This window comes from Sitophilus oryzae, unplaced genomic scaffold (genome assembly GCF_002938485.1).
Source record: "Sitophilus oryzae breed Bouriz unplaced genomic scaffold, Soryzae_2.0 scaffold_863_pilon_pilon, whole genome shotgun sequence".
NCBI lineage: Eukaryota > Metazoa > Arthropoda > Insecta > Coleoptera > Curculionidae > Sitophilus > Sitophilus oryzae.
The window spans coordinates 416138-434791 of NW_022147487.1; the positions used below are offsets into that span (position 1 = coordinate 416138).

Below are 18654 nucleotides of genomic sequence, written 5' to 3' on the forward strand. Positions count from 1 at the left end.
AACTATAAATATTTAAGGTCGTACCAAGACATGGTCTGATAGAATATAAAATTCTCTATACGAAAAGGGCAGTTTCGATTCTCTTGGACTTTTATTAATATTTTTTCCAAGGGTGTTAAAACTCATACCGTTTTTTCATCTTTAAGACAAAATAAGCAGGACAACCGCTGTCTCTCCCTCATTCTCCCTCAAAACTATTAATATTTGAGGTCGTACCAAGACATATTCTAATAGAATATAAAATTCTACATACGACAAGTATCGTTTCGATTTCTTTAGAATTTAATTAATATTTTTTTCGAGAGTGTTAAAACTCATATTGTTTTTAATCTTTAAAGACAAAATCCAGCAGGACAACCACCGCTGTCTCTCCCTCACTCTCCTCATAAAACTATTAATATTTGAGGTCGTATCAAAGACATATTCTTATAGAATATAAAATTCTCTATACGACAAGGGCAGTTTCGATTCTCTTGGACTTTTTAATATTTTTTTTTCAAGGGTGTTAAAACTCATACTGTTTTTTCATCTTTAAGACAAAATAAGCAGGACAACCGCTGTCTCTCCCTCAAAACTATTAATATTTGGGGTCGTACCAAGACATATTCTAATAGAATATAAAATTCTACATACAACAAGTATCGTTTCGATTTCTTTGGAATTTAATTAATATTGTTTTCGAGGGTGTTAAAACTCATATTGTTTTTTCATCTTTAAGACAAAATAAGCAGGACAACCGCTGTCTCTCCCTCATTCTCCCTCAAAACTATTAATATTTGAGGTCGTACCAAGACATATTCTAATAGAATATAAAATTCTACATACGACAAGTATCGTTTCGATTTCTTTGGAATTTACTTAATATTTTTTTCGAGGGTGTTAAAACTCAAATTGTTTTTCTATCTTTAAGACAAAATAAGCAGGACAACCGCTGTCTCTCCCTCACTCTCCCTTAAAACTATTAATATTTGAGGTCGTATCAAGACATATTCTGATAGAATATAAAATTCTCTATACGACAAGGGCAGTTTCGATTCTCTTGGACTTTTATTAATATTTTTTTCAAGGGTGTTAAAACTCATACTGTTTTTTCATCTTTAAGACAAAATAAGCAAGGACAACCTGTCTCTCCCTCATTCTCCCTCAAAACTATTAATATTTGAGGTCGTACCAAGACATATTCTAAAATTCTACATACGACAAGTATCGTTTCGATTTTTTTGGAATTTAATTAATATTTTTTTCGAGGGTGTTAAAACTCATATTGTTTTTCAATCTTTAAGACAAAATAAGCAGGACAACCGCTGTCTCTCCCTCACTCTCCCTTAAAACTATTAATATTTGAGGTCGTATCAAGACATATTCTGATAGAATATAAAATTCTCTATACGACAAGGGCAGTTTCGATTCTCTTGGACTTTTATTAATATTTTTTTCAAGGGTGTTAAAACTCATACTGCCTTTTCATCTTTAAGGCAGATTAAGCGGGACAACCGCTGTCTCACCCTCAAAACTATTAATATTTGAGGTCGTGCCAAGACATATTCTGATAGAATATAAAATTCTACATACGCCAAGTACAGTTTCGATTTCTTTGGAATTTAATTAATATTTTTTTCGAGGGTGTTAAAACTCATATTGTTTTTTCATCTTTAAGACAAAATAAGCAGGACAACCGCTGTCTCTCCCTCAAAACTATTAATATTTGAGGTCGCATCAAGACATATTCTGATAGAATATAAAATTCTCTATACGACAAGGGCAGTTTCGATTCTCTTGGACTTTTATTAATATTTTTTTCAAGGGTGTTGAAACTCATACTGTTTTTTTATCTTTAAGACAGATTAAACGGAACAACCGCTGTCTCTCCCTCATTCTCCCTCAAAACTATAAACATTTGATATCGTACCAAGATATATTCTGATAGAATATAAAATTCTGTATACGACAAGGGCAGTTTCGATTTCTTTGGAATTTTATTAATATTTTTTTCAACGATACAAATATTGGTCCTGTTTGTTTCAGATTTAAAAAATTATAGAAATAAGCGGAGCTACCGTATAGCAAATAAGTATCACACGAAATTTTCTGTTCGTGAATTATAAACTCAGTTTTCTATATCAGTAACTATGACGTACTCAATTTTTTCAAAAATAACGACAGCCTATAAAGGTGCGAGTATATATTTTTCGTTCATATTTCGAAAATAGTAAATTTTAGATACCACTTCAAGGTAACAAAAAAGGTACCAGAAACATGAACAATAACACCTTTAACTTTACAACCCTGGTCCTTGTGAGACACATCATAAAATCTGAAGAAATAATGATAATAATACTTTTTACATCTTCCTCAATAAGGCCTACAAATATTTTAACACCACTCGAGATTTCATTCTTCACCTTTTAAATTGTATACCTAGACATTGCGGGTTATTTCCGGTGTTATAAATAATAGATATCTACTTACCCTGTATAATATACCATTTCCTTCCTTTGATACTGTTATCTGGGTAGACAGTGGCGCGTAGAAGTAAGATAAAAGTTGCTTAACAAGCCAAAGATATAAAGTGTAAAGATAAGTGTAAAGATATAAAGTATTTAGTGCCATCTATGAAGCAATTGCCTAAACTTCTTATGAAAAATTACTAACAGAAAAGTCTCAAAAGCATTTTAGACAATGAAAACTAGATAGAGCTATAAAATTAACTTTGAAAATATCTTGTATATTGTTTATTTTAATCTAATTTTTATTTTTTTTAATAAATATTTAAGAATATCGCTTTTTTTTAGATATTTATACCATATGAACGAAAAAAAAACGTCATCAAAGACGGCTGGAGAATGGTAATTGATGATAATTTTGTCGAGGTCAATCTCTATAGACATCATTTTTCAAATCACCATTACTAATTATAGAAATATTAAAAACGATATTACGTTTCGTGACATACAAATACCATATGATCGAGAAAAAAAACGGCGTCCAGTTAGCTTGGAAATGACTATCAATAACATTCCCCATAGCGATCTTCATTTCATAGCCATCGCTGACGCCGTTTGTTTTTCGATCATTTCGTGTATTTTCCAAAAATTATTTTTTCTCTAACTTTAAATTACACCATTTAAAAATAATTTTTGACTCAATACAAAAATAAATTACAACCAAGTATATGACGTCTATAATAGGGCTTGACCTCGTCAAAATTATCATCGATGGTACAAGAAAAACACAAACATCGATACATTTTTATTTCAATAAATGTATAAAAAACTCACTGGTACTTATTTTTATATCACTCAATATAAACAAAATTATTTATAATTATATCTTATAATATCTTTTACATAAAATAAATTAAACTAAACATTCCTATTGACATAATCAACGTCATACTTTGGCACTCCTATATCGTCTTTTTTCGTAAATCAACTCCACAATCCAGAGCGTCACGCATAAAAGTGACAACACTGTAGATGCATGTAATGCATAAAAATACGAACCCGTCTTATCGTGAATCACACCTACAACACAAAAAAATAAAATCACGCTAAATATAATATAATAAACAGGAAAATCATCAAAAATTATGTGTCATTAAAATCCTGAATGATCGAGAAAAAAAATGGTGTCATAGTAGCCTTTGAAATATCAATCCATAACATTTTCCAGGTCAAATTTCAAGGAGCAATCATTCATTAACACCTAAAAATCTTATAACACCCTGTATCTTTAAAACTAGACATTTTTGGAGTCATGTATATAGGAACTTTGTTCCAAATTCTTCCTGAAATTTGACCGTGCATTTTGAGAATATCCTGTATAATAAAAAAAAATCATCAAAAAAAATGTGCCACTAAAATACTATACGATAAAAAAACGGTGTCATAGTAGCCTTTGAAATATCAATCCAATTTTCCAAGCCAAATTTAAAGTGGTGATTTCTCAACACCTGAAAATTTTAACACCCTGTATACTTAAAACTAGACAACGGAGCAATGTTTATAGGAACTTTTTACCAACTTTTTTTGATCAGGGTTAAATTTAACCGTGCATTTTGTGAATACCCTGTATAATAAAAAAAATACCAGAAAACATGTGCCATTAAGAAACTGTATGGCCGAAAAAAAAACGGCATCATAGCAGCCTTTGAAATATCAATCCATAAAATTTTCCAAGCCAATCTCAAGGGGCGATTTCTTATCAAAAATCGTTGTTAACACCTAAAAAGTTTAATACCCTGTATCTTTAAAACTAGGCATTTTTGGAGCGATGTTTATAGGAACTTTGTTCCAAATTCTTCCTGAAATTTGACCGTGCATTTTGAGAATATCCTGTATAATAAGAAAAAAATTCATCAAAAAAAATGTGCCATTAAAATACTATACGATAAAAAAACGGCATCATAGTAGCCTTTGAAATATCAATCCAATTTTCCAAGACAAATTTAAAGTGGTGATTTCTCAACATCTAAAAATGTTAACACCCTGTATACTTAAAACTAGGCAACGGAGCCATGTTTATAGGAACTTTTTTCCAATTTTTTTTGATGAGGAATTACCTTCTGAAATTTGACCGTTCATTTTGTGAATACACTGTATACTAAAAAAAGAAATTCATCAAAAAACATGTGCCATTAAAATACTGTATGGTCGAAAAAAAAACGGCATCATAGTAGCCTTTGAAATATTAATCCATAAAATTTTCCAAGCCAAATCTCAAGGGGCGATTTCTTATCAAAAATCGTTATTAACACCTAAAAAGTTTAATACCCTGTATCTTTAAAACTAGGCATTTTTGGAGCGATGTATATAGGAACTTTGTTCCAAATTCTTCTTGAAATTTGACCGTGCATTTTGAGAATATCCTGTATAATAAGAAAAAAATTCATCAAAAAAAATGTGCCATTAAAATACTATACGATAAAAAAACGGTGTCATAGTAGCCTTTGAAATATCAATCCAATTTTCCAAGCCAAATTTAAAGTGGTGATTTCTCAACACCTGAAAATTTTAACACCCTGTATACTTAAAACTAGGCAACGGAGCCATGTTTATAGGAACTTTTTTCCAATTTTTTTTGATGAGGAATTATCTTCTGAAATTTGACCGTTCATTTTGTGAATACCCTGTATAATAAAAAAGAAGTTCATCAAAAAACATGTGCCATTAAAATACTGTATGGTCGAAAAAAAACGGTGTCATAGTAACCTTCGAAAAAAAAATAAATCATTTTTATTCAGCCACTTAAAACTTTATCTATGCTTACCTATTATAGGTCCTATAACTAAGGAAATGCCACCAGTAAATAGCATATTTATCCCATTTGCGCCCGGAATTTTTTCCAGAGCCACGAATTTCGGGATTATTACTGACTGAAATACTGCCCTGCACCCTTTGGTCAGTCCTATAAGGCCTATTGAAATGAACACTAAGATCACTTCTTTACTCCAACCAGCTAAAACTAAAAAACAAATATTTTTATAACTATCTGCAGTTAGTTTTCTTTAAATACATATTTTTTACAGCGCAATACTATTAGTACCATACAATGAAAAAAAAACGACGTCAAAGAAGGCTGGGAAATGGCAATCGATGATAATTATGACGAGGTCAATCTCTAGACATCATTTAAGAAGGTGTAATTAATTTTAAATGGGGTAGTAGTGATCTTTCTATAATTTTTGACAATTTTTAGTAAATGACGTCGTTTTTTTTATCATACAGTATATTTTTTACCCTTACCTGTTCTACCTATGCTTGCAACAACTAATGCGCCTCCATACATAAGCTTAGGTGGTGCATTGAACATATGAGCCACCATAGGTACTACCAATCGACCCAATATATCAGTTATGCTCATAACTGATATAGCTACAGCTGCTTCACTGCGTTCAAATTGTGACAGTTCCTGCAGGATGAACTGTAGCATCAGGATTATGTTCAATTCTGATGCAAAAGATACACCTAAAAACAAAGAAATATTTTTTTCTCTGTAATTTTTCAACAAAGTAAAGAAAAGTGGCACAAAAAAACTTTTTTTTCAATTACTAGCTGAATTGTGGGACGATTTGACAACAGGGAACAATGATAAGAAAATTATCGGTGGTTTTAAACATTTTATTCATAAATACTAAGATAAAATAATGGTAATTTTTCATGGTTTTTCTAATTTCTATGTCATTAAGCTGTCTTTAGCCAAATTATTGTCTACTCTATTGATTCTTTTTATATACAAAGAAATATTAAGTCAAAAAAAGGGAAATAAAAGTTTCAATTAAATCAAACAATTTCAAGCATTTGAGTACTTCTAAACAAACTGGCAACAGGGAAAATATAAAATGATGCCGCCTTTGTCGGCGATTCTCAAACATTTTATTAAAATTAAACGTCTTATATCCAAATGTTTCATGTCATTGTAATTTCAACTGAATTATTGCGTACTGCCTTTAACTTTTTTCCTATACAATTCATAATAACTCTGATTTTATTAGATATCTTTATGAAACTTGATACCCGTCTTCTACGCATCAAAATACCTTTTTTGGTGTACAAAGAATTTTATTTATTTCAACCAGTGCCGTCCTTACGGGTTTTACATTGAATATTTTGGAGAAAAAAGGGGTACACCACTGAATTCTCTTAAAATATTTTTTTTTTCAAAATCTCCATTCATTTATAAAAAAATCTCTTAATTTTTGTCCGAAGCATAGTTTTTCCTTAAAAAAATAAGCATTTTGATCTATGGAAGACACACGATACACCATCAGAGGTATTTTGAAAAAAAATATAGAATATTTTACCTCCCTGTATCTAAAAAGTTAAGATGTTTAGGACATATATTCATATAAAGTTTTTTCTTAGAATAGATCCAAAAATCACCTCCTTAAATATTAGCATGTCATTAAGGAACACCCTGTATACAACGCAAGCTTAGTCAGAAAGATGGAAAAAAAGTTTGAAATTGTATAATTTCGCGGGTATTGATACGTCTAGGCAATTTGGCAACAGAGCATAATTACCGAAAAGGCGCTAAAATTGACGGCGGTCCTCAAAATTTTATTTAAAATGCCATGTTGCCAGGTTTCAATTTATTTCTTATTATAATTTCAAACGAATTGATGCCTACAATCTTGATTTATTTTTACAAATAGGACAATATTTAGTCAAAGAATGGGATAAAAGTATAAATTTAGACAATCCCGTGCATTTCAAGCATCTGATAATACAATTCGTCAATCCTTAATACTCATAAAAAATTCTAATTTTTATAGAACTACAAGTTATTAAAACCTAGTCAATATAATATAATAATATATTTATATTTTTTAACTTACCTAGTCCCAAAACTATTAATACAAATGGCACGTCTTGAAGCAAATGAAGATCGAAAGTATGTAGCAATTTCTTCCAAACATTCATCGGTTTTTCAATGGTTGTTTTCTCATAAACACCATTCTCAATAGTCTTTAATAATTCTTCCTTAACCTCCACCTAAAAAAATACAAAAAAAAACTACAAAAATTCTCTCTTTAAAAATAATTTTGATGTATTCTAACCTCACTGTTTAATTTAATATCATTTTCATTCTCTTCAGATGATTTTTGCTTGACAGGTTTGAGTAAAAAACATCCAATCAATGACAATAAAGAGACAAAAAATAGGAATAACACTGTAAATCTTCTACCGAATTTCGTCAGGAGTATATCACAGATTTTTGGCATAAAAATAGGCGCCATACTAGCCCCTGTTACTGACAAACTCGTAGCTACTGTGAGTCTTTTCTTAAAGTACGTATACGTTGCTAAATATGTGGCTGGCATCAGAGTGCCTTGTCCCATACCTACCAAAAAAAAAACAGAGACAAGAGACAAATAAAACAACAAATTTAAATATTTAAAAAATATTATTTATGCTAAAGGATCAAAATAAAGCACTATAAACTTTCAACCCTTTAAAAGGTAACATGGGGATGAAATTTATATAATTATTTATTAATACCTAAGTTTAGAAACACTAAATATTAATTTATGATATTGCTGAATGCCAGAAATTGAGTATTGGGTTAATAATATCAAAAAAAAATACTCACCTGTTAAAACTGAAACGGAAAAGATCAAAAAAAAATATGATGTACCAAAACTGGTCAAAAATATACCCAAAGACATCAAAAACGCCCCAAAAAATGCCACTTTCCTCATTCCATACATTTTCAAAAACGGACTTGTAAAAAATCCTAAAAAAATCATGATCCATCAATAATAGTCTTCATAAAAATGGAGAAAAAAATATATTTAACTATTTTTTTTTAATTTAATACACTTATACTAGATAGACTCACCAAAACAACAGTATAGTGAACTTTGTAAATGTAGTAAAAATGATGTTTGTGCTGCTGTAATACCCCATTCTTTAAATTCGTCTCTAAAAATGATTCCAAAACATGGCACTAAAGTCAGTAAGCTTACCTAAAATAAACCAGAAAAGAAACAGTAAAAATAAATGAAATCAGATATATTTAGTACTATTTAAAATTCAATTTTATTCTCTCTCTCTCTGATTAAAAATATTGAACGCTTTTATATACTCACATTGATTAAAATGATGGCACAAACAATAATCCAACCATATCCACCATCCGGATAGTAGGTTTCGGATTTCTTTTCTCCAGACTTATCCATGATACACTCACATCAATACAAAAACTTTTCTACAATTGAAAATAAAATCCCAACATTAGAAATCATCTATTTTATCACCATTGTTCGAAAATATAACATTTATTAAGACAATGCATTCATAAACCCCAACTAAACTTAAGTAAATTGTTAAATAGACATTGTTATAATCTTTTATCTAACGAAACATTATCTTACATCAGTTTATAGCAGACAGAATACTTTTTTCGCGTTAAAAGTACATTCAATTAGTGGAATTACTTATTAAAGAATAAAGACAAAAACTGTACGATTTAATGATAAAGTCTCAGATACCGATACGGGGCAATGCTCTGAAGATAAAAAAGATTATATTCTTGGTCACTACAACAAATAAGTACTTACCATTTCTTTTAAACAATCAAGAACAGTCTAAAACATTTAATAATTAACTTAATCATTAAATAATCTACATCAAAGAGTGCTTGTGATCTTGATTCTAAAAAACAAATACAAAATAAATCCAAACGATTTTTGTTTGCTCATGAAATCAGACAATAAATGACAGCTGATGTAAATAATTATAGGAAATCTACAAACAACTACTGTATATAGGTAAATAGAACGAAATTGCGTAATGAGTTGACAAAATGGGACAAAATAAATTGAAAATCTTTCGAATCCAGGATTATAACCTAAAAATTTTAGATGATTTTGTTTTTGTTTATGTCTTTATATGGCCCCTTAGTGTGTAGGTAACCAGGTATTCTTTCAAAGGTATTGTACAGGATGGTATTAAAATATATTTATTTATTTAACTTTTTTACTAATTATTTCAAATATTTTTTTTTAAATTAATGTAATGTTAGATTTAATTAAAAAAAGGTAAAAAATGAAAGTAATTATTGGGAAAACTGAAAATTGTCAGATTTTCACCAAAATTGATATACACACTATTTTGAAGTCGTATATTACGTATCTGAACTTTTTTCTTGGCGGTCTCTTACCGTTTTTCAGAAAAACGGAAAATTATTTCAACATTGAATTTTTCTTTATTTCGGCCCTATAAAGCAATAATTTCACTATATTTTCATTATATTATAGTTTACCTAAAGCCACACTTGATTGGGGATAGAAAAATATCCAAAATTTTACTGAAAAACACTTTTCTTAACAAAATAACAAAGAAAATTAAGACCAGATGGAAGTTTGACATTTGATAAATCCTTCTTTCTCTCTCCTATGTAATGAGAGAGACAAATAAATTCTAGACCTAATCTAGAAGTTTGAAAATTTACAACGTTGCCATATCTTCTATTTTTTCGGGTGATTAGGAATTTTAAATAAATTACCTATTATGAGATCGACATATTAAATATACCTATACCTATATCCACAAAGTTACGCGGAGTTTTGATTGCATTGGTTTCAACTTCTATGCGGAGGGGGTTAATCTTTTTTTGATATAATATAACAACAAAAGATTAACACCCTCTGCATGGAAGTTGTAACCAATGCAATCATTCTTTCGTGCAACTTCGTGGTTATAAATAGTCAGATCTCGTTGGTAAAATAGCAATTATGGGAAGGAGCCGTTCTCCTGGCGACCGCCTTTCGTAATCCCAGAATGAGCAAAAAAACATGCTAAATTTAGGTTTAGCATTGGCAACGTTGCTTTAAATGCCAGAAACACATAACCCAACATTTTCAGATTGTTTACATATTTATTTTAGCAAATTTTCCTCTATTATGCATAGAATTGGTTAAAAAAGTAACAGAAAATAGCAATAACATCATTGTTTATTGAATACCTAACAAAATATGTGTTAGAACATCTTAAAAATATGAGAAATTAAGAAAAATTCAATGTTGAAATAATTTTCCATTTTTCTGAAAAACGGTAAGAGACCGCCAAGAAAAAACTTCAGATTCGTAATCCACGACCTCAAAATAGGGTGTATACCAATTTTTGTGAAAATCTAACGATTTCCAGTTTTCCCAATAATTACCAAATAAAATTATACCATACAGTTTATTGCTATAAGAGCATTTAAAAAAACAAGTATTAAAATACCGTATGATTGAGAAAAACGGCGTCCAGTTAGCTTGAAAATGATAATCGATAACATTTCCTTTATAATTTTATATATAAAATGACAGAGAGCATAGCAGAGAGCCTCATTTCATTGCCATCGCTGACGCCGTTTTTTTTTCGGTATTTACCGATGGATTAATAAGGTAATTGTCATCAGTTGTCATTTCCAAGCGAACTCTGATGCTGTTTTTTTTTAGTTCTTTGGTATTTTAGCTATTTATTTATTAATTATACAGGGTATGTCTTAAATAAGTGCAAATATTTTTAGGGATAGTAGATTTTGACTCTCAAAACACGATTATGATGTTTTTTTTCGCGAAATTTTTTTTTAATTTTAAAATTTAAAAAAAGAACGGATATTTTTTAGCTTTTAGTTATTTAAGGTTCTCTAGAAACTTTAAGGTAACAGACAAGATTTTTATTTCTTATAAGTGAGAAAAACTCTAAGGGCATATTCCTTAGTACAGCTCTGTAAGTAAGCTGTTTTCCAGCGCATCCGCCATAATACCAATTTTAAAAATATTTTTTTATTACTTTATTATGAACAAAAACTACATTAAATCATAGAATATTGTTTCTTTGTTTATGTTCTGGACAAATATCAGTTGATTATATATTGTTTAAACTACAAACAATAATGTATTAACTAAAAAGAGTGGGAGTAAAATGTTACTTTTTTATTGCTAGAACAATGTGTATTGTTTACAATTTTTAACAGTGACAAAATTTCGTAATTGTCTATAGGTTTGATCGAAAATAAACAATATTTTTTACTCCCTAGACGAAAAAAAAACTACTAGTACTTGGCAGTGTTGTCAATTCAATCAAAAAGTTGTTCGATTCAACGAAATCGAAGTCAGAAACAGGCGAAATTCCTTTAAAAAAACGCTGTACCATTGTTGTCGATTACCGTGATACTATCGCACAAATTTCAGTACCAATTCAAGATCAGTCGAATATGGCTGATGCAAATCCATTACCCGCTAGTCTTTTTCTGTCTCGTAAGATCATCTGTTTGTTGTTTTTATAGTACTTACCAGGTACTGAATAAATTTTGCATTTCCATGTAGTCGCGAATTTAATTAATTTATTTAATTAATTAGGAATATTGTTGCTGTTGAGTTACTGTGATATTTTTTTAAGAAATCCTACCATTGGTAGTACCATTTTTTTCTCTTGGTTTGTGTAACAAGCACCTACCTTAAATTTTATTTTGATATGCTTTTTGAATATATATTTTTCAATTAAATTGTTTTTAAATTTATTTTTTATTCTTGTCTTTGTTTGGTACTTAATGAGGTTTAAAAAAATGTTTACATATAATTATGAGTTTAGTGAAGTACGGTACTTTTCATTAAAAAAATAATATACCTATGTATTGTCCTCTGGTTTTCAGATTTTAAAAAATCAATGAAGTAGGTACTGAAAATCCTGAAAAGGTACAAATGAATTATATAAAAATATTGTATGATCGAAAAAAACGGTGTCAAACAAGGCTGGAAAATGAAAAACGATGATAATTTTAAGGAGGTCAATCTCTCGACGTCATGTACTAAAGATTGGCATAAAACTTGACAAAAATTAACACTAATTATATAAAGATTAAACGTTTATTCTGTAGACTTTGTCTAGGGCTTGACCTCGCCAAAATTATCATCGATTGTCATATTTTCCAGCCGTCTTTGACGTCGTTTTTTTTTTCGATTGTATGCTATTATATTTATTATTTATGTAAAGTGCTTTTTAATTTCAAAGAAATGATTTTTTTTCTAATTTGCCCATAAACTCTTTCGACTAGCCTAATTTAATACATTGATGAAGTTTGATTATTCTTGCAATTAAGAAGCAGTTTTATAACATAAGGATATTTTTTTTATGTAAGAGTCAATGACATGTAATTTTAAATAACAAAACAGTTTAATTTATAATATACAGCGTGTTCTAATTATTTTAAACCGAAAGTTTGAATCAAAAAATTGAATTTTTAGCAAAATATTTTATGAATAAAATTATTACTTTTAACGAACACCCTGTATATATCTGACTTACCTGTGTATTATAAACGCATTATTTATTATTCTACCTTTATTTGCCAATAACGATCACCGATAACGGTATTGACAATTCCTGATGTTTATTTATTTTGTATGTCTATCAAATACCGATAAACATATTTATTGTCTATTTGCTATTTGGAATTTTCCTATAATTCATTTTATAAACTATAATTTTATTGTTATAGAGTAATTAAAATTATAAGTAGGTATTTAATGTTGTTGTAAAACTAAACCTTCTCTTAAGTGATTTATTTAAATATTATAACTTTTTTTATTAAAATCTCTAGTGAAATCTTTATATATTTTTATTATTTTTATCTTCATTTTTTTTCATGAGAATATGAGAGCCACCTACTTGTTTTTTGAAACTTCCACACCCTGTATCACCGATACGAACTTTTTTACTTATTTTTATCTGTAGAATCTGTTGCCGAAGTTTTCCGATGACAATTCAAACCACCCTGTATATTAAGTTCCTGAAAATATTTTGTAAAAGTTAGTGCTCCCAATTTTGATGATAATAACGGTTCTTTCTAGGAAAAAACGACATTTTTAAATGAGATCGTGATTAAAAAAAAATAATACCGCTAAAATTTCTGTGGTTCTTTCTGTTCTACAAAACAGCTCGAAGCATAGAAAGCGTCAGTAACAGCATTTTTCGGTATATCAGTAAAATGAAAAGGCCAGCCATGCAAAAAGGAACTAAAATTAATTACTTTGACAAAAGAATCTACTGGTATCTTTTTTATTTTCAAGTTTGAAATGTCTTTTTAAAAAAAGTCTTTTCATCATGTTCGAGAATATTCTGATATACTATCCATTTATTAATAATATCCTTTTTTTTCAAACGTCACAAAAGAGGGCACTTTTTTTTTCAAACGTCACGAAAATATATTTTTAAACTGACATAGGGTGTCAAATTCAACGAGCGTAACCATAGTTTCTCCATCATAATCCACTCATAGTTCCATTATTTGGAACCTTTGAAATTGTTTAGAAAATTATTTGTGGCGTTTGAAAAAAAATAGCATTTTCTATTCGGGGTAAAATTACTTTTTTTTCCTCGTGTAATGTCAAACGTATATACAGCCTTGACACAAAAAGTGTCATTTTTACTCATAATAAAACAATATACTATTATTTTTAATATATGGAAAGAAATATATATGTTCGAATGAAAAAGACACTTGGCTTGTCCAAATATTGTCATAATATATATTCTATAGAAAAATCTTCCCTAAAAATATATAATATAGAAGTCCAAGGAAACCAAAAGTAAAAAAAAATAAAATAAAAATAATATACTCTATTTTCTATCTGACGCAAGTCAAGTCTACGAAGGTTTCAACCAAATGCAAATCGGTTTCTTCAAAGCTTTGCGTTCTTTTCGTACGCCCACCACTTGTTTACTATCGTGTTCTAGTAGGCTGTCTATACAGCTATTTTGTTGCGAATAAGCTAGTTTGTTAGCTTAGAAAGATTATATCGTATCGTTTGTATTCTATTTTATAAAATTGAAAGTCGTGTATAAAATAAATTGATTAAAGAACAAAAATGGCAAAAGTAAAAGACCAAAAATCGAAAGTTAGTTAAAGAGAAATTAAAGAAACTTATTTTTATTACAAATATGGCATAAACGAAATCGGTAGCATCTGTAGATTGTTATAGATAACCCCTAAATCGATAAATGCTATTATTTTAATAAATAAATCAACAATAAAAATAATTTATAAATAAAAAATCAAAGAATTATTTATATCTATTCTATACTAATTAATATTTAAAATCCTTAAGTGACTGACATACTGATTAATCACGATCCCGCTCAAACCACTCAACGTAAGAAGCTCAATTTTCGCATACAGGTTGATTCTAGGGTGTAGAGGTTCGATAAGAAGGGATTTTTCGAAATTACAGTTCCAAGAGGGTGAAACCACCCCTCAAATATTACAATATTTTTTATTTAAAAAACGGTCAAGTTCCCGAAAAAACACTTTAACACGTGTATTTTATTTTGTTTTTTTACATATTTTAAGATCTTTTATAAATTTATACAGGGTGTTTCATAAAATATGACCATTGAGTAATCACGATTCTGCTTAAACTGCTTGACGTTTAAAGCTGATTTTTGGCAAACGGATTGACTGTGGGGTGTAGAGGTTCGATAAGGAGGGGTTTCTCGAATCTCAAATTCCAAGAGGGTGAAAACGCCCCTCAAATATTACAATATTTGTTATTTAAAAAACGGTTAGTCTTTCGGGAAAACGCTTGGACAAGCGTAATTTATTTGGTTTTATACATATTTTGAAATCTTTTAAAAAATCATACAGGGTGTTCCAAAAAGTTGGATAATTTCTTAACCACGATTCTGCTTAAACTGCTTGACGTAAAAAGCTTATTTTTGGCAAACGGATTTTTCGAAAGTCAAATTCCAACGAGATGAAACTACCCCTCAAATATTACCAAGTTATATAATAATATCGCCATATTGTTTTTTCTCATGGTGACATAAATGTGAGAAAATTTTATCCAGGTTGTATGTTAATGGAAATTCTTGCTTTGCTTCACCATTACAAATGATTAATTCGACGCGAACGAAGTCGCTGGTACACGCTAGTTTAATATATGCTTGTCGTATGTAAAATTTTATATTCTTTTAGAATATGTCTTACATTAACCCCAAATATTACTAGTTTTGAGGGAGTACTGTGGAGAGACAATCTATATTCACTTTATAATCATTATCATCATCAGTCTCAGCCTATTCAATCATTTCTAATTATGATGTACCCTTCTCTCATATTTAGATACTCTCATTGTTGCTTATTGTTAAGCATGTTATTATTATAGTTATTGTTGTTGTCTAAATCATCGTGAGTACCATGCTGTAATTTTTGTGGTCCATCTGTTGTCTGTCTTTCTTGCTAGGTGTCCCGGGACTTGAGGGATTTGATTCTGTGGATGATATCTATTACCTGGGACTTTTGTCGTATCCATTCTATTCCTTTACGGTCTCTCTTGGTTATTCCCAGCATATTTCGTTCCATTTATCGTTGTGCGACCTACAGTTTTCTTATAATTATCCACGTTATATCATATATACCAATTACCAATTGCAAATAAAATAATATAAGACAATATAATCACGTGATTATGAGTGCTCTAAAAATTGTGCAAATACCAAAAAATTATACAGACAGCATAATCTTTGTAGATAATCTTCAATTTTTTTAAGTATATATATATGTATAGCTAATAAACTAATTTAAATATTGCAAATAAGATTATGCTTTGGTTTATAGAGATAAGATCATCTATTCTAAAAGTTCAGTGGCGTTCGTATCTCATTTCCCCATATAACACAACACAATCCTATAAATATCTTGAGGATATCCACCAAGGATATAGTAAATATCTTAGGGATATCCAAAAACCAGAGGAGATTTATGGGATATCCAGATGGGACAAAAAAAGTCATCTTCAAGACATCCCTAGGCAAGCCTTTTACGATTATTTGGGATATTTATAGGATAATACAAGGATGATGTTGGGAGCATTATAGAATATTTTTAGGACATTATATGAGGACTGTTATTTGACAATACTTACTTGATCCTTAGTTTATAGTAAAAACGTTCGCAATTTAATTTTATTTAACCACATTTTGACGTTATTCATTGGATATTTTTATTAACAGCTCTAAAATATACCTACATATATTATGGCAATGAATTTTCCGTCAAAATTTAGAAGTTTATTTATATGAGTTAAGAGCTGTCAATTTTTACTGTACCATCGAAAAAAAAAACGGCGTTCAGTTGGCTTGAAAATTACGATCGATTCCCATATAATTTACATACAAAATAACAGCAATTTTCATTTCCAAGCCACCTCTGACGCCGTTTTTTTCGATCGTATGGTATTATACCAGATTATATTACCCTTTACACACAATTTAAACACAAAAATAGGATTTCTGTTCGAATAGATCAAAACAAAAATAGGTTCAGGGATAAAGAACAAGCGCTTTTCAACAAATTTTCACCTATAATTTGGTTTGGTTTGGTTTTTCAAATCTCTTTTGGTCACAAATTTTTCATTGTGAGACCCTGAGTCGTTCGTCGTTTTTCGACATTAGTTGAGGTTAGGATAGAATTTCTGCTAGAAAAAGGCTAGAACTATGAGTATAAGAAAAAACTAAGTCAAACTCAACTAGTTTTGTTAGTTTCAGTCATTTTTAAGCCCATTCAACATCGACAAACAACCGAATTCACCTGGAATTTCACTAAATCAAAGAACTGAATAATACACGATGCAAAAACAAACAACTGTCGAGATGGATTGTGGGAAATTTTTTGCGTGGGCGTTTTAAATTCTCTATATTACTGAGAGTGGCCAAGCTCCTAAATATCCAGATTATCCAGAAGATACCAAGTTGCCTTGACGTAATATATATCTATCTGTATGGTTTATTGCATTTTGTGTAATATAAAAAGTAGTACTAAATATCTAGACCATATTGTTAGGATATTTTAGTATCATGAGCATGTTTGGATATCTCAGCTGGATGTATATTAGATATACGACAGAGAGAGATATCCATATTCTATTCTGAGACATCTACAGGATTTCAGGATGTCTAGAGGATATCTTATAGATATCTTTATAGGATGATCTTGTAGTGGGACATTCCGACATTCTATGGATATCCTGCGGATATTGTGTGTTATATGGGTTACGATCTTTCTTGGTTATTCCCAGCATATTTCGTTCCATTTAGCGTTGTGCAACCTGCAGTTTTCTTATAATTATCCACGTTATACCATATACCAGTTGCAAATAAAATAAATCTTAATAATTTTCTTCAGACGAGAAATTAAATCAGAGACAATATAATCACGTGATTATGAGTGCTCTAAAAATTGTGCAAATACCAAAAAATTATACAGATAGCATGATCTTCGTAGATAATCTTCAATTTTTTTAAATACATATACAGCTAATAAACTAATTTAAATATTGCAAATAAGATTATGCTCTGATTATGCTAAGATTATGCTTTGGTTTATAGAGATAAGATCATCTATTTTTAATCTATTCCAAGTTCAGTGGCGTTCATATCTCATTTCCTTTGTGAAATATTAATAGCCGTTTTGTTAACTTAAAGAATTTAAGTTACTTTCTGTACTGTAAATTTGTAATACGTTATATGTAATAAATTTGATAATAATATGCAGTTTCTTCAGTTCATATTGAACATTGGTCACCTTTAAAAGCATGTTACTCTCTTATTTTAAACGGAACACCCAGTATATTGTTCCTAGAGATGAGCAGAAAATCGCAAACTGCGATTTAATCGCAGCGATTGTAAATTCGCAATCGCAACCTGTGATTCCTTTCCATAACAAACTGCGACTTGCGATTGGAACATATATCTGCCGATTTTGGATTTTTAGGTAACCAATATTACACCAATTGCGATTTGCAATCGCAGTGGGCACGCGAACGAAGAGCTGCGAACGAAAATCACAGCATTGCGATTTTCGTTTGCACCGGCGGTGCATCGACACGGCACTGAGAAGCCGAACGATGAGCTGGGAACGAAAATCGCAGGATTCTCGTACGCACCGGCTGGCGGCGGGAATTTTAAATAAATTACCTATTATGAGATCGACATATTAAATATACCTATACCTATATCCACAAAGTTACGCGGAGTTTTGATTGCATTGGTTTCAACTTCTATGCGGAGGGGGTTAATCTTTTTTTGATATAATATAACAACAAGAGATTAACACCCTCTGCATGGAAGTTGTAACCAATGCAATCATTCTTTCGTGCAACTT

At 30.0% G+C, this 18654-nt stretch overlaps 2 protein-coding genes across 5 annotated transcripts in view; one reads left to right on the forward strand and one right to left on the reverse strand.

Annotated features, from left to right (window-relative positions):
• Window positions 1–3263: 3263 nt before the first annotated feature.
• LOC115890361 (monocarboxylate transporter 9-like) lies at window positions 3264–9360 on the reverse strand. Of its 3 annotated transcripts, XM_030910568.1 has the most exons (10): window positions 9213–9359; window positions 9062–9155; window positions 8591–8709; window positions 8341–8467; window positions 8092–8235; window positions 7559–7842; window positions 7337–7493; window positions 5745–5966; window positions 5269–5463; window positions 3264–3524 (listed from the first exon to the last, which is right to left on the reverse strand). In XM_030910568.1, exons 3-10 carry the CDS (start codon window positions 8678–8680, stop codon window positions 3391–3393), a joined length of 1353 nt encoding a protein of 450 aa, XP_030766428.1. In that variant the 5' UTR covers window positions 8681–8709; window positions 9062–9155; window positions 9213–9359; the 3' UTR covers window positions 3264–3390. The 3 variants fall into 3 exon arrangements, with proteins under 3 accessions (XP_030766428.1, XP_030766427.1, XP_030766429.1); XM_030910567.1 differs by having other exon boundaries at window positions 9062–9360; XM_030910569.1 differs by lacking the exons at window positions 9062–9155; window positions 9213–9359 and adding an exon at window positions 8876–8962.
• Window positions 9361–11685: 2325 nt separating this feature from the next.
• Window positions 11686–18654, forward strand: part of LOC115890384 — a 78943-nt gene continuing 71974 nt past the window's right edge. Inside the window, exons 1-2 of one of the 2 annotated variants that reach the window (XM_030910596.1) lie at window positions 11686–11791; window positions 11855–11908. The gene's annotated coding sequence lies outside the window, so the exon portion shown is untranslated. Of the gene's footprint in view, window positions 11909–18654 lie in introns of both variants that reach the window. The other variant, XM_030910594.1, reaches the window with a different exon arrangement.